Genomic DNA, 12721 nt, shown 5'->3' with positions numbered 1-12721 from the left:
ACATAAATCAATACTTACTTGAGCTTAAGGGGGACAGGGGTGGAGAAGAAAGAAAAGGGGGAACACGGGGGCCATCGCGATCGCTCAGGTATGCATGCAGCAGCCTCGGGTTCCATCACCAGTGCCAGAGGGTCCCTAAGCACCTCGCGGGGGACCCCTGAGGACCAAGCCAGGAGAAGCTCCTAGATAGACACTACTGCGCATGGCCCCAAACCAAAGAAAAATGCTAACAGTACTCTCCTCCATTTTCAGAATAGATTATCGTGCCTGGTTGCTGTCGAACCCAGAGTCCGACCATTGTTGGGTGTGAGCTTTGTTGTTTGTCACCCGAACAGTCCCCTGACCTGGCGCGGTCTGTCTGAGGACCGGCACACGGGGCGTCCAGCAGATGCTGATTCATGCCCTTTGCGTTTGGGGCGCAAATCATTCCTGCTTCAAAACAGCACAGATCTCTACGTTCTCCTTGCGTTCTCCCTTCTCCTTCCTCCTTTCAAATTGTCAGCGGTGGGTTTTTATTTTTTATTTTTTTATTGCCACTCAATAAAATTGACTCTTTTTTTTGGTATAGCGTTCCATGACTTTCCACACACGTAAATTTCCTTGTTGTCTGAATGTGACTCCCCGCTACCCTGCAGCCGTCAGCAGCTCCCCTCTGCCCGTTTTCCTAGAAGGGGGTCCTGGCTCCAACCTCAGCCTCCCGTCTGGGGTCCCTGCCAGGTCCCACAGGGGAGGCGTGGCCCCCGGGTCAAGATCAGAATTGCAGCTGTGAAGACCCCCGTGTCATAGAGCCCACCGATGCAGGCCTCTGGGACGGTGGCAGGGCATTTATGCTTCTGTAGGGGCCACACCCAGTGGCTTGGGCCCACCCAGGTTGCCCCACAGTGCTCGGCTTGGATCTGAGCACAGGTCATGCACCAACTGGAACATTCTACGGCTGCAAAGAGCAAACAGCACCTGGGGCTGCTGAATGTTCTGGAAGTTCCTATTCTGACGGCTGTGCCTAGAATTCCCTCGGGCCCTGACTGACCCTGGGTGGCCAGTTCTTGTTCCTTCTGCTCCGTGGGACTGGGCTGTTCTTCCTGGACAGAGCCGAAGGAGCTCCAGGGCTGGGCCTGAGGCTCCTGACAGGAAGACCTGAGCCCCCCCACCCCCCGGAAGCGCACGCCTGAGACACGCCCCCTCCAGATCCCAGTCATCCCAGGCTTCGTCCCTGAGCTCGGGGACACCCAACCCTGGTAAAATGGGAGCCCTCCTCTGCACCTGCACCCCTGGCCCGGCACCATGTGGCTCTTTGTACACTCAGGCCCCAGAAGACCCGACCACAACCTCACCCGACACACGCACACACACACACACACAATCTCACTAGAGACACACAGTCTCACAACACACACACCCAATCTCACTAGAGACAAACATCTCACCCAACACACACAATCTCACCAGAGACACACAGTCTCACCCGACACACACTCAATCTCACCAGACACACATCTCACCCGACACACACACATTATCTCACCAGAGACACACAGTCTCACCCGACACATACACAATCTCACCAGACATACATCTCACCTGACACACACACACAGTCTCACCAGGGACACACAGTCTCATCCGACACACACACAATCTCACCTGACACACACAGTCTCACCCGACACACAGCCTCACCTGATACACACAATCTCACCCAACACATATAAGCCTCAGGAGAGGCTTATATTAAGTGAGATTGTCGGGTGAGACTGTGTGTGTCAGGTGAGGCTGTGTGTATCAGGTGAGACTGTGTGTGTCATGGTGAGATTGCGTGTATCAGGTGTGTGTCGGGTGAGACTGTGTGTCTCTGGTGAGATAGTGTGTGTGTGTCAGGTGAGATGTGTGTATCAGGTGAGACTGTGTGTGTCATGGTGAGATTGCGTGTATCAGGTGTGTGTCAGGTGAGATGTGTGTATCGGGTGAGACTGTGTGTGAGGGAGCGATTATGGTCTCCACCTTTCAGATAAGGAGACTGTGGCCAGGAGAGGGGACTCAGAGACTAAGAGGGTCCCCGCTCTCCCTGCCAGCAACCCATCTTCAAAGGTCTGGGAACCCTCCCAGACACGATCCCCACCCCACCTGCCTCCAGCGGGCCCATGACCCCGTCAGAACCCGAATCAGACGCCCCATCTGAACCTATCCATTCCCCCACCCCGTCCAAACCCTAATCGGATGCTTCCTCCCCCCTCAGCCGCTGGGGCTACAACAACCTTTCATGCGTCCATTTCCAGCTCCTGGCGACCAGCAGGGCTCCGAAACAAAAGTCCATGTGTGCGGATCAGCTCGAGAAACGCGTGCTCTTGGGTTGTCAGGGAGCCTTGAGTAGAAAAGTTTCTCCTGACCTGACTGTGGGCTTGTGCACAAATGCATGAGGGTGCATGCATGTGTGCTTACGTGTGCGTCTGTGTTTGTCCATGTGTGCATAAGGGTATGTGCATGAGTGTGTGTGCATGTGTGTCCATGTGTGCATGTGTATCTGCATGTTTGTGCCCATGTGTGCATGTGTGTATGAGTGTGCATGCATTACGCCCAAATATGCATGAGTGTCTGCATGTGTGCATGTGTGCATCTGTGTGTCCATGTGTGCATAAGGGTGCGTGCCTGTGTCTGTGCATGGGAGTGCATGTGTGTGCATGAGTGTATTCATGTGTGTGCCCTTGTGTGCATAAGTGTATGCATGTGTGTACATGAGTATGTGCACAAGAGTGTGAATGTGTGTGTCCGTGTGTGTGAGTGTGTACATGCCTGTGTGTGCATGGCTGTGTGCTCACATGTGCATAAGGGTGTGTGCGTAACTATACGTGAGTGTGTGTGCGTGTGTCTGTATCCACAACTGCAAGAGGGGGTGTGCGTGCGGAGAAGGTGCCTCTGTGTGTGTCTATGTATGTACACGTGTCTCTGCAAACATGGCTTGTGCAAATGTAGAGCTGGCTTGTGGGTGGGAGTGCAGACTCTGCCTGGGAGACGCCCTGGCTTAAGCCCCAGCACCGGGGTTTCCTCGGCACTGCAGGAGCGACCCCAGGGAAGGAGCAGGACCTAGCCCCAGGCACCAGCAGGCCTCCCTCCAAGGGTCTCTTGGCGCGGGTTCTGCATTCGCAGTCACTCACCCACACGCCGAGGCTGGTGAGCCCACGAGTGTCTAGAGCCACAGATGTGGGGCCTGTGGACAGAAAGAAGAGTGGCAAGCCCCACTCAAACCTGCACTGGCCGGGCCAGTGTGAATCAGTGAATTGCAGTCAGGGTGAGGTGGATGCTCTGGAGAAGAGCGAATGAACATGGGGAAGAGTGTGTGTGGGGTGGGGGGTGGCGAATGGAGGCTGAAGGTCCAGCTTTCCCTGGAGAGAGGCCGCTCAGCGAAGCCCTGCAGGAAGTGGGGGTGCAGCAGGGAGCCCTGTAGGTCTGCTGGGAAAGGTGCGGGCCATGAAGCAGTGCAAAGGTCCTGAGGCAGGCCCGGCCAGCTGGTGTCAGAGAAGCCTAAGCCGCCTCTGCTGCTTTTCTTTTGCAAAGGCGACAGGCACAAGTGCCACCTGCCGGCCCCGGCTGCCGGTGACAGTGACCCGCTGCCCGCTTTAACCTTGACTGCCTCTGGCTCTCACGTGTCACAGGGGGAGCAGCCCTGACTTCAGAAGAATGGCATGGGCGGGGGCGGGGGGGCCAAGGTGGCGTCGCTCACCTAGTACTGCCAAAAGTGGTCATGGGATTATTTTTAAACTCGGGGAGGAAGTATTTATTGTTCTGGGCCAGGAGACGGCCGGCAGGGAATCCTCTGGGGACAGTCGTGTCTTTGCCATGGTGAGTAGCCGGGGCCCGGGGGACTTGCACAGGGACGCCCCAGCAGCACCCCGATGGGCCACACGCCCCAGCAGCCGGGGCCTCAGCAGGCCCAAGTCGGCTTTTTCCGCCTCGTCCACTGACCCTGCAGGGATCAATGGCCCCTGGGGGCTTCAAATGGGATCGACCGTTTTTTTAAGGATCGAGCCGTGATTCCCCCTCCACTGAGAGCACAAGGGAAAGAGATCTTTGGGTTTTTCACCTTTTAAACTTGGCAATTTAGAATCTTTCTCCCCGTTGCTGGCTGGTCAGGCTGGGCGCCCCCCACCCCTCCTCCACCACCCACAGCAGGAACCCCCCACCTGGGGGTCGGTGGGGAGCAGAGAGGAGGACGGATTCCGGGGTCATGCCGCAGACTTCCGCTGGCTGTGCCGTGTTGGGGGCCACACCTGGTGATGCTCAGGGCTTAGTCCTGGTTCTGAACTCAGGGATCACCCATGGCGGGGCGGGGTTCACTACGTGCCAGCACCCTCCTGCCCTCTGCTCCCTCCCCTCTGTGCCCCCTGCCCCCACGAGCACTAGCAGCCCCCTGAGAGACGCCGAGCTCAGGGCAGCCCGGGGGAGGGAAATGTGTGTCGGGGGGTGGGGAGGCTGGAGCCCGGGGGTCCTTCGTTTCCCGCCTGGATCCCCACCGCCCACAATCCATTCTCCCTCTGGGCTCTACCCAGCTTTCCATAAAATGCCTCAGCAGGAAAGTGCTGGGTGGGTCCAGCACCCTGTCCGAGTCTGCAGGACGCTGCCCCAACGGCCGTCATCTCGTTCCCGGGTCTAGGGTTATTCCACGCCCTTCCTCCCCTCCCACACCCCCAAACACTTGTGATCTTTTGGGGGGCGGCAAGGACTCATTTCACAAAAAAAGCCGCTGGGGTTCCCACTGCACTCACCGGGACCTCCCTGTAGACCCCTGACACACACCCCTACCTGCAGGCTCCGAAGAAGGCCAAGAAGAGGGCAGAGGGCGCCAACTCCAACGTCTTCTCCATGTTCGAGCAGACCCAGATCCAGGAATTCAAAGAGGTGGGTCTGGCGCGGCCCTGGTCCAGGACACCCCCACCTGGAGCCGGCAGGAACCCTGGGCGACACGTCCTTCTCCTCCCAACTGGGTGCAGGTGGGAGCCCAGTAGACAGATCACTTTTCAGAATGTTCTGGAACAGGAGAGACGGTACGGGGCGGGGGGTGGGAGCACATCTGAGGTGGAGTCGACCCCAGGTCAATCCCCACATCTTGAGCACAGAGCACTATATGGCCGACCCCCCTAGCGCTGCCTCCCAGGGGCTCTCCCCGGACCCTTCTCCCCACCCTGAGCAAGAGCTGAGCAGTACCGCAGTGCCTGCTGAGATATTTGCAGAAACAGAACTGCGCACTACATGGCGGGCTCGGGGGAAGGTGACATCTGAGGCTACGGGGCCCTGGAGAGCATACCCAGGCCGGCTGTGTGCAGCGCAGACTGCCTCACTCTCACTCACTGTGCTCCCCTGCCCCTCCGTGCATGGCCTTTTTTTTTTTTTGAGTCACACCCCAGTAGTGCTCAGGGGTTACTCCTGGCTCTGTGCTCAGGAATCACTCAAGGCAGTGCTCGGGGGACCATATGGGATGCCGGGGATTGAACCTGTGTCGCGGCTATGTACAAACACCCTCCCTGTAGTGCTATCGCTCCGGCCCTGAACACCTCACTTTTTTTTTTTTTTTTGCTTTTTGGGTCATGTCCAGCATTGCACAGGGTTAATCCTGGCTCATGCAACTCAGGAATTACTCCTGGCGGTGCTCGGGCGACCATATGGGATGCTAGGAATCGAACCCGGGTCAGCCGCTTGCAAGGCAAACGCCCTACCCGCTGTGCTATCACTCCAGCTTCTGAATACCTCACCTTTTGAGGAACTTTGAGATTATTTTAACCTTCTCTATAGCCTTTCAATTGGGACGGAGCAATAGTGCAGTGGAGAGGGCGTTTGCCTTGCGCACGGCCACCTGGGTGCCATCTTCCACACCTCATAGGGTCCCAGAACTCCGCTAGGAGTGATCCCCGAGCACAGAGCCAGAACTAAGCCAGGAGCACCACAGGGGGTGGCCCCCAAACCACAACATAAGGCCTTGAAATGCACCTTAGACACTGCCAACATCTCACTGCTCAGCCTCCCGGGCCAATTTCCCGCTGACCAGCCCCGTCCCTTGCAGGCCTTCACCATCATGGACCAGAACAGGGATGGCTTCATCGACAAGAACGACCTCAGGGACACCTTCGCTGCTCTCGGTATGGTGCCCTGCCTGGCTGCAGGATGATCTCTTGGGAGGGCGCCCCGAGGGGCAGCAGATGGGGCCTCGGGAAGTGTTTGTCATTTCCCCCAAGAATCAGCTGGACAGTTGACCTCTAACCCTCAGACAAGCTCTCGGAAAGAAGTACCTGCACACGCCTTCGATTTTCACTTTAGAGTACTTTCATGTGTGTCTTTCGAACGCAAAACCAGCTCGTGAGCAGAAAACTCAGAGGCCCAGAAAAGGGTCAAGGATGAAGCAGCATTTGGCCAATGGCCACTTGAAACATCTCGTGTGTTCTTTTGGGAGGTTGTGGTGCATGTGCTGCTGGCTGGCACTGGTTTTATTTTTCTTTTTGGGTCATACCTGGCGATGCACAGGGGTTCCTCCTGGTTCTGCACTCAGGAATTACTCCTGGCAGTGCTCGGGGGACCATATGGGATGCTCAGAATCGAACCCGGGTCGGCCACGTGCAAGGTAAATGCTCTCCCCACTGTGCTATCGCTCCAGCCCCAGCGCTGTTGTTTTTATAGTGGACACCACCTTATAAGGGATCTAGTGACCGAACCCTTCGATGCCTGGAATTTTCTCAAAATATATCCAACTTGTTCCACTGTTCCTTTTCCATTCTATCCCCGAACTCAGGTCCATGGACAGCGGCGCGGGCACTGCCCACCCACGAGCCATCAGTCCTGTGTGCGGCCACTGTAGCTGCGTCCAACTAAAATATCTGCTGTCTTCGGGGCTGCTTTTTCTGATTGGCAGAGGTTTGAGGCAGGGGCTAGTTGCAGGCACTTCAGCCGCCCTAAGGCTCTGTGGTCCCCACACTTTAATTGGCCACTGTCCATTTTCTGGGGGGAAAAATCACTCAGTACCCCCTGAGGATCTAAGTTCTTTAAGACACAGAAAGTGCCCCCAGCTGCACCCCCGGAATCATATTTCAGCACCCCCGCAGCGGGTCTTGCTCCCTTCAGGAAGGCCGGTGCTAACGGCTCGCCCAGGGAGGGCTACTGAGCACGTGAACATTTCCCCATTTAATAAAACATGTGCCCCAAAGATTCCAGATTCTGAGGCCACTTTCATTTTGTGGGAGAGGAGGGTTTGGGGTGACACTGGGTAATGTTTGGAGAGTACTCCTGCCCCTGTGCTCAGGGTGACCCCTGGCAGTGCTCAGGCAACCACGGGGGTGTCGGCGACCAAGCCAGGGTCAGCTGCATGAAGGCCGGTGCCTCAGCCCTGCGCTGCCGCTCTGGCCCTGCCTCTGTTAGAAGTGCTCCCACCCGCGGCAGTTGTAGGGCCTGCTCCGTTTTCTGAGCAGTCAAGCCATCCAGAATTCCTCGGCTAGTCTGCGGCCCGTCTTGCCTTCCCTGATGCGCCTCCTGCAGGGAACGGCGGGGCCCTGAGCTGTGTTCTCTGCCCTAGGACGAGTGAACGTGAAGAATGAGGAGATTGATGAAATGATCAAGGAAGCTCCGGGGCCCATTAACTTCACTGTGTTCCTGACGATGTTCGGGGAGAAACTGAAGGGTAACTGCCGCGTGTGCGTGTGTGTGTGCCTGCATGCGTGCCCGTGGGAGCTAAGAGTAAATATCACGTGCGTGTGTGCATGTGTGCGCGTGGAACCCGAGTAAATGTCACACGTGTGTGCGTGCGTGTCTGCGCGTGAGTGTGTGAGCGTGTGTGCGTGCATGTGTGGGTAGGTGTGTGTGCATGCATGTGGACGTGCTTGTGCATGTGCACGTGTGTGTTCGTGTTGTATGTGTGTGCGTACATGTGTGTGTGGAGTGCATGTGTGCATACATTTCTGTGCGTGCATGTGCATGGGCTTGTGTGTGTGTTGGTGAGTGTTGTGTGTGCATGTGTGTGCATGTCTGAATTCATCTTTGGGCCTGAAGAACAGATAGGGGCTGGTGGGACATCTCCCAAGCCCCGCCCTGTGCTAACGCTTGATTTGAATCACCTCATTTAACTGCATCTCTTGAGGAGGGAAGTGTTGTTCTGGTTTGCTCTGTGTCGTGGGGCCTCCCAAGAAGGGCTGAGGGGCCCGGGGCCAGCCTCCCCCACACAATTCAACGTGACAGCCTGGCTCGGGGTCACCGGGGATACCCCCCTGGGGCTCTGAGCTCCCGGCCAAGGGCTGCCAGCCTATGCCAGCCTCTGCGGTCCCCCTGCCCCCGCTTCTATTCTTCCCCCTGACCAGGACCAAGAGATTGTTCACGGGTGCGGCCACATACAGACATCTCTGAGTCAGGGCTCAACCCAAGCTTTGCAGATCTAGAGCCAAGTTCCACCTTGGGTTTACTCAGAAATAACCAGATTGATATATAGATGTAGATATTGCATTCATTTGTGGTATAGAAAAAATATTAGTAGAATACATATCCATGGCCAGGGAAAACAGGAGCTAGGCGGACTGGTCAATGGGTGGAATCAACCACCAGTGTGTGTGTGTGTGGGGGGGGAGGCAGAGGGCAGGTAAGATAGAGAAGGGACCAGGATGACAATTATAGCTGGAAATGATCACGCTGGACAAGATCTGAGCATTAAAAGCAGGTAAAGGAATATACTGGATAACCTTTCAGTATCTGTATTGCAAACCACAATGCCCAAAACGAGTGAGCGAGAGCGAGAGAGAGAGAGAGAGAGAGAGAGTGAAAGTTCCTGCTGTAGAGGCAGGCTGGGGGGTGGGGAGTGGTAGGAGGGAATCTGGGGACACTGGTGACAGGAAATGTGCACTGGTGGAGGGATGGGTGTTGGAACACTGTATGACTGAAACCTGGTCATGGACAGCTTTGTAAGGGTCTATCTTATAGTGAGTCAATAATAAGATCTTTTTTTTCTTTTGGGGTCACACCTGGCGATGCACAGGGGTTACTCTTGGCTCTGCACTCAGGAATTACTCCTGGCAGTGCTCAGGGGACCCTATGGGATGCTGGGAATCGAACCCGGGTCAGCTGTGTGCAAGGCAAACGCCCTACCCGTTGTGCTATCGCTCCAGCCCCAATAATAAAATCTTTTAAAAAAAGAAAAGAAAGAACTAGATTGTCAGCCTCTTCCAACCCCTGGCCTTGCTCTGGCCCCTCCCACCTTGGGGGGGCTTGGCTCCTGCCTCTGGGGGCTTAGGGGGCTCCCAGCACCCAGGGCTCATCCCCCCCATCTTCTGTTTCAGGGGCAGACCCCGAGGAGACTATTCTCAACGCGTTCAAAGTGTTCGACCCTGAGGGCAAAGGAGTGCTCAAGGCTGACTAGTAAGTGGCTTTGGAGGGAGACGCGGGGTCCCGGCCCCTCCCCACACGCTCCCCCTGGACCCCAACTCCCGCTTCTCTGTCTGCAGCGTGCAGGAGATGCTGACCACACAGGCCGAGCGATTCTCCAAGGAGGAGGTAACAGGCCCCTGGCGCCACCCACGCTCCCAACCTCACCCCTCAGGACCCCGACCCCTCCTCTGCCCCCAACGCCCCGACCCCACGGAGGACCTCCTCTCTTCCGACTCCCCCGCCCTGCTCAGGCAGATATGAGCACTGTGGCCATTTTCTGGATGGGGACACGGGAGCCTGGAAAGTCTTCAGTGAGGGGCCTGCACCCGTCCGGCCCTCCCCCGGGCTTTGCCCTGCACAATCCTCCTGGGGCCTTGGGTCATTCATACGGTCTTCAGCCACTGACCCACAGGTCAGGGCAGGTGGGAAGGCTGGAGCCACGGTGAACCACGGCACGCGGCCTTGGACCCCCAGCAGGCCAGGAGCACACGCTCTCGGGCCATTGCTATAGTTTCCCAGCAGAGGGCAGTCGTGTCTTGTTGGAAGAGCAAGTCCAGCCAATGCCAGGAGGCTGTGCAGGAACTAGGGGCCGGCTCCTTAACGTTCCTCATGCACCTCAATGCAGCTATTTATTTATTTATTTATTTATTTATTGCTTTTTGGGTCACACCCGGCGATGCACAGGGGTTACTCCTGGCTCTGCACTCAGGAATTAGTCCGGGCAGCGCTCAGGGGACCATATGGGATGCTGGGAATCGAACCCAGGTTGGCCGCGTGCAAGGCAGACGCCCTACCCGCTGTGCTGTCTCTCCAGCCCCTCAATGCAGCTATTTAAAACACGCACCTCAGCGCGGCTATTTCAGACGGGCCTTGGGGCCTCTCAGGATTCCTTCACGGGACACCTGAGCTCAATTGTTTACCCCAAATCTCAAGCAAAGAGCCTGCCTTGCCCTCCCGCCGGCTTGGATTCCATCTCCTCATCTGTAGAGAGATGCAGTGACAGAAGAGCACTGCCTCACCCACCCGCCGCCACACACCTCTGTAGGCATTAGTGTGCCCAGCCAGCACGCTCTTCTCTGGGTGTTTATTTTTGTGCACGCCCGCTGCCCTCAGGACTTACTCCTGACTCTGTGCTCAAAGATCACTCCTGCCAGTGCTGAGTGGGCTCTATGGGGTGTCGGGGATCGAACCCAGGTCAGCCACGTGCAAGGCAAACGCCCTCCCCACTCTAGACCCCAATACGGTCTGTATTTTCAAAGACAACCAACCAATACTTTTTAAAATGAGGAAATGGCATGATTTTTTTTTTTAAATTGAGATGTCCCTTTTCCTGGGCTGGAGTGACAGCATAGCAGGTCGGGCGTTTGCCTTGCGCGCGGCCAACCTGGGTTCAATTCGTCTGCCCCTCTCGGAGAGCCCGGCGAGCTACTGAGAGTATCCTGCCCACACAGCAAAGCCTGGCAAACTCCCCGTGGCGTATTCGATATGCCAAACACAGTAACAAGTCTCACAATGGGGACGTTACTGGTGCCCACTCGAGCAAATCGATGAACAATGGGAGGACAGTGACGGTGACGGTCCCTTTCCCTGAAGGAACAGGGTTCTCCAGAGCCGATGCCCATCCCTGCCCCATCAGGCTGCCCCAGTGAGGAAGGACTGTGTGTCTCGCTTAGAAGCAGTAGTGGGTCAGGCTGGGGAGAGAGGCAGGGCAAGGGTCGGGCTCACCCCCATGCCAACAAAGCAGACCCTGGAGCTGCCCTGCACACACACGCACACCCACACACACACACACACACACACACACACACACATCCCCGTGCCCCTCGCTCCCACCCCATGCCCTCAGCCTCTGGCTGGCTGCTTGCAGGTGGACCAGATGTTCGCCGCTTTCCCCCCTGACGTGACGGGCAGCTTGGACTACAAGAACCTGGTGCACATCATCACCCACGGGGAAGAGAAGGACTGAGCGCGCGGGGCTCGGCCCGAACACCCGCCAGCCCTGCCCCGGCCTGCTGTGGGCAGCGTGGCCTCTCGCTTCCTCCTCCAGCCCTACGGTTGCAGGAGACGGGGAGCGATGCTGCTGGACGCGGCAAACCTTACCTGGCGCGGCTGGGACGCGAACCCGCGCCCAGGCTCAGCTGAGGCTAATAAACAGGAGGGCGCGACCTGTGGGTGGTGCTTCTCTGCTGCGCAGGCGCAGAGCCCATGCGGCCCCAGGTGCGCTGAGACCCCACCCCCCATGTGCGGGCAGGTGCGGGGATGGGAGGGGGGGTGAGCACGTGGCTCACCTGTCCAGGTGCTTCTGTTCAATGTAAGGGCTGAAGCTTGGGTGGTGACTTTCTCCCAGTAGCGCTCCCCTTGCAGACGGGGGTGGCAGGGGCCGGCGTGGCGTTGGGTGGGGGGGGGAAGACGCAGATGGGGATCCTCTCTGAGGCCCCCGGAATAGGCCTCAGTGTAAGCCCACCGCAGTTTGAGTGACGGAAGCCACTGTGGAGACGTTCCCGTCCCTCTAGGCTGCAAGAACTGCCACCTACCGGAGCAAGTTCACAGGCCATCAGGCTTGGCTGCATCCAGCAGCTGTCAGGACGAGGCCTGGGTGCGGGAGGGGAAGGTGCCTGCTTCCTTTCCTGCTGCTCTGCGCCCCCATGCTGAGCTGGTCCCTGCGCTGGCCCGTCTCTCCTCCACCCACGGTGGGAAAAGGCACCTGTCCCCTAGCCCCACACAAACGCCAGAATAGGGCCTGGGAGTCCAGAACCCAACCACACACGGGCGCTCTGAGCTCCCCAGCTTGTCCTGGGACTGAGGTCAAACCGCCCCCCTCCACACCCCCACGCCCCAAGATCAGGAACGACAGACCCTTCCCCCAAGGAAGAGTCTCAGCGCCTTGGAGGAACTGGGGCAGGCATCAGGAGTTTGTGTTCAAGACAGCCTCAAGGACACAGGACACAGTCAACGTCAGTGACGCAAGGGGACAAAGCTGGAACTGAGTCACATGGCGGAGACAAGGGGGCCAGGTCTTGGGAGGAGAAAGTCTCAAAACGAAGCACAGCTCAGGGTCCCCTCCACGAGCTGGGGACAGCAGCCCCGGCTGTGGGGAAAGTCTGGCATGAGGACCCACATCACCCCCCGCAGGATCCCGGCATCCCCGTCTGGAAAGAGCTGCTTCCTGGGGCTTCTGAGACCCGGGGAGCCTCGGCTCCAGATCAGTCAAGGTGAGAAGATTCAGGGCAAAACCCACATGGACAGACACATCTGGGCACATGCAGTCACATATGCAGACGCACGCACAGACACAGAGACACAAACAGACATGCAGACACAGACACACACACACAGT

The 12721-nt window shown here is 57.4% G+C and overlaps 1 protein-coding gene across 3 annotated transcripts in view; it reads left to right on the top strand.

The window, feature by feature from the left end:
• Positions 1–11549, top strand: part of MYL2 (myosin light chain 2) — an 82113-nt gene extending 70564 nt beyond the window's left edge. The window contains exons 1-7 of one of the 3 annotated variants that reach the window (XM_056107237.1): positions 3737–3820; positions 4801–4890; positions 6050–6125; positions 7550–7654; positions 9297–9375; positions 9462–9510; positions 11252–11549. In XM_056107237.1, the coding sequence (XP_055963212.1) occupies positions 3737–3820; positions 4801–4890; positions 6050–6125; positions 7550–7654; positions 9297–9375; positions 9462–9510; positions 11252–11350 (582 nt within the window). In that variant the 3' untranslated portion in view covers positions 11351–11549. Of the gene's footprint in view, positions 1–3736; positions 3835–4799; positions 4891–6049; positions 6126–7549; positions 7655–9296; positions 9376–9461; positions 9511–11251 lie in introns of those variants that run through there. The other 2 variants (XM_056107235.1, XM_056107236.1) reach the window with 2 other exon arrangements.
• The last annotated feature ends 1172 nt before the right edge of the window (positions 11550–12721 follow it).

This window comes from Sorex fumeus, unplaced genomic scaffold, assembly GCF_029834395.1.
Source record: "Sorex fumeus unplaced genomic scaffold, SorFum_2.1 ptg000155l, whole genome shotgun sequence".
Lineage (NCBI taxonomy): Eukaryota > Metazoa > Chordata > Mammalia > Eulipotyphla > Soricidae > Sorex > Sorex fumeus.
Note: the sequence above shows the minus strand (reverse complement) of the source record. Positions and strands in the feature narration are given on the sequence as shown.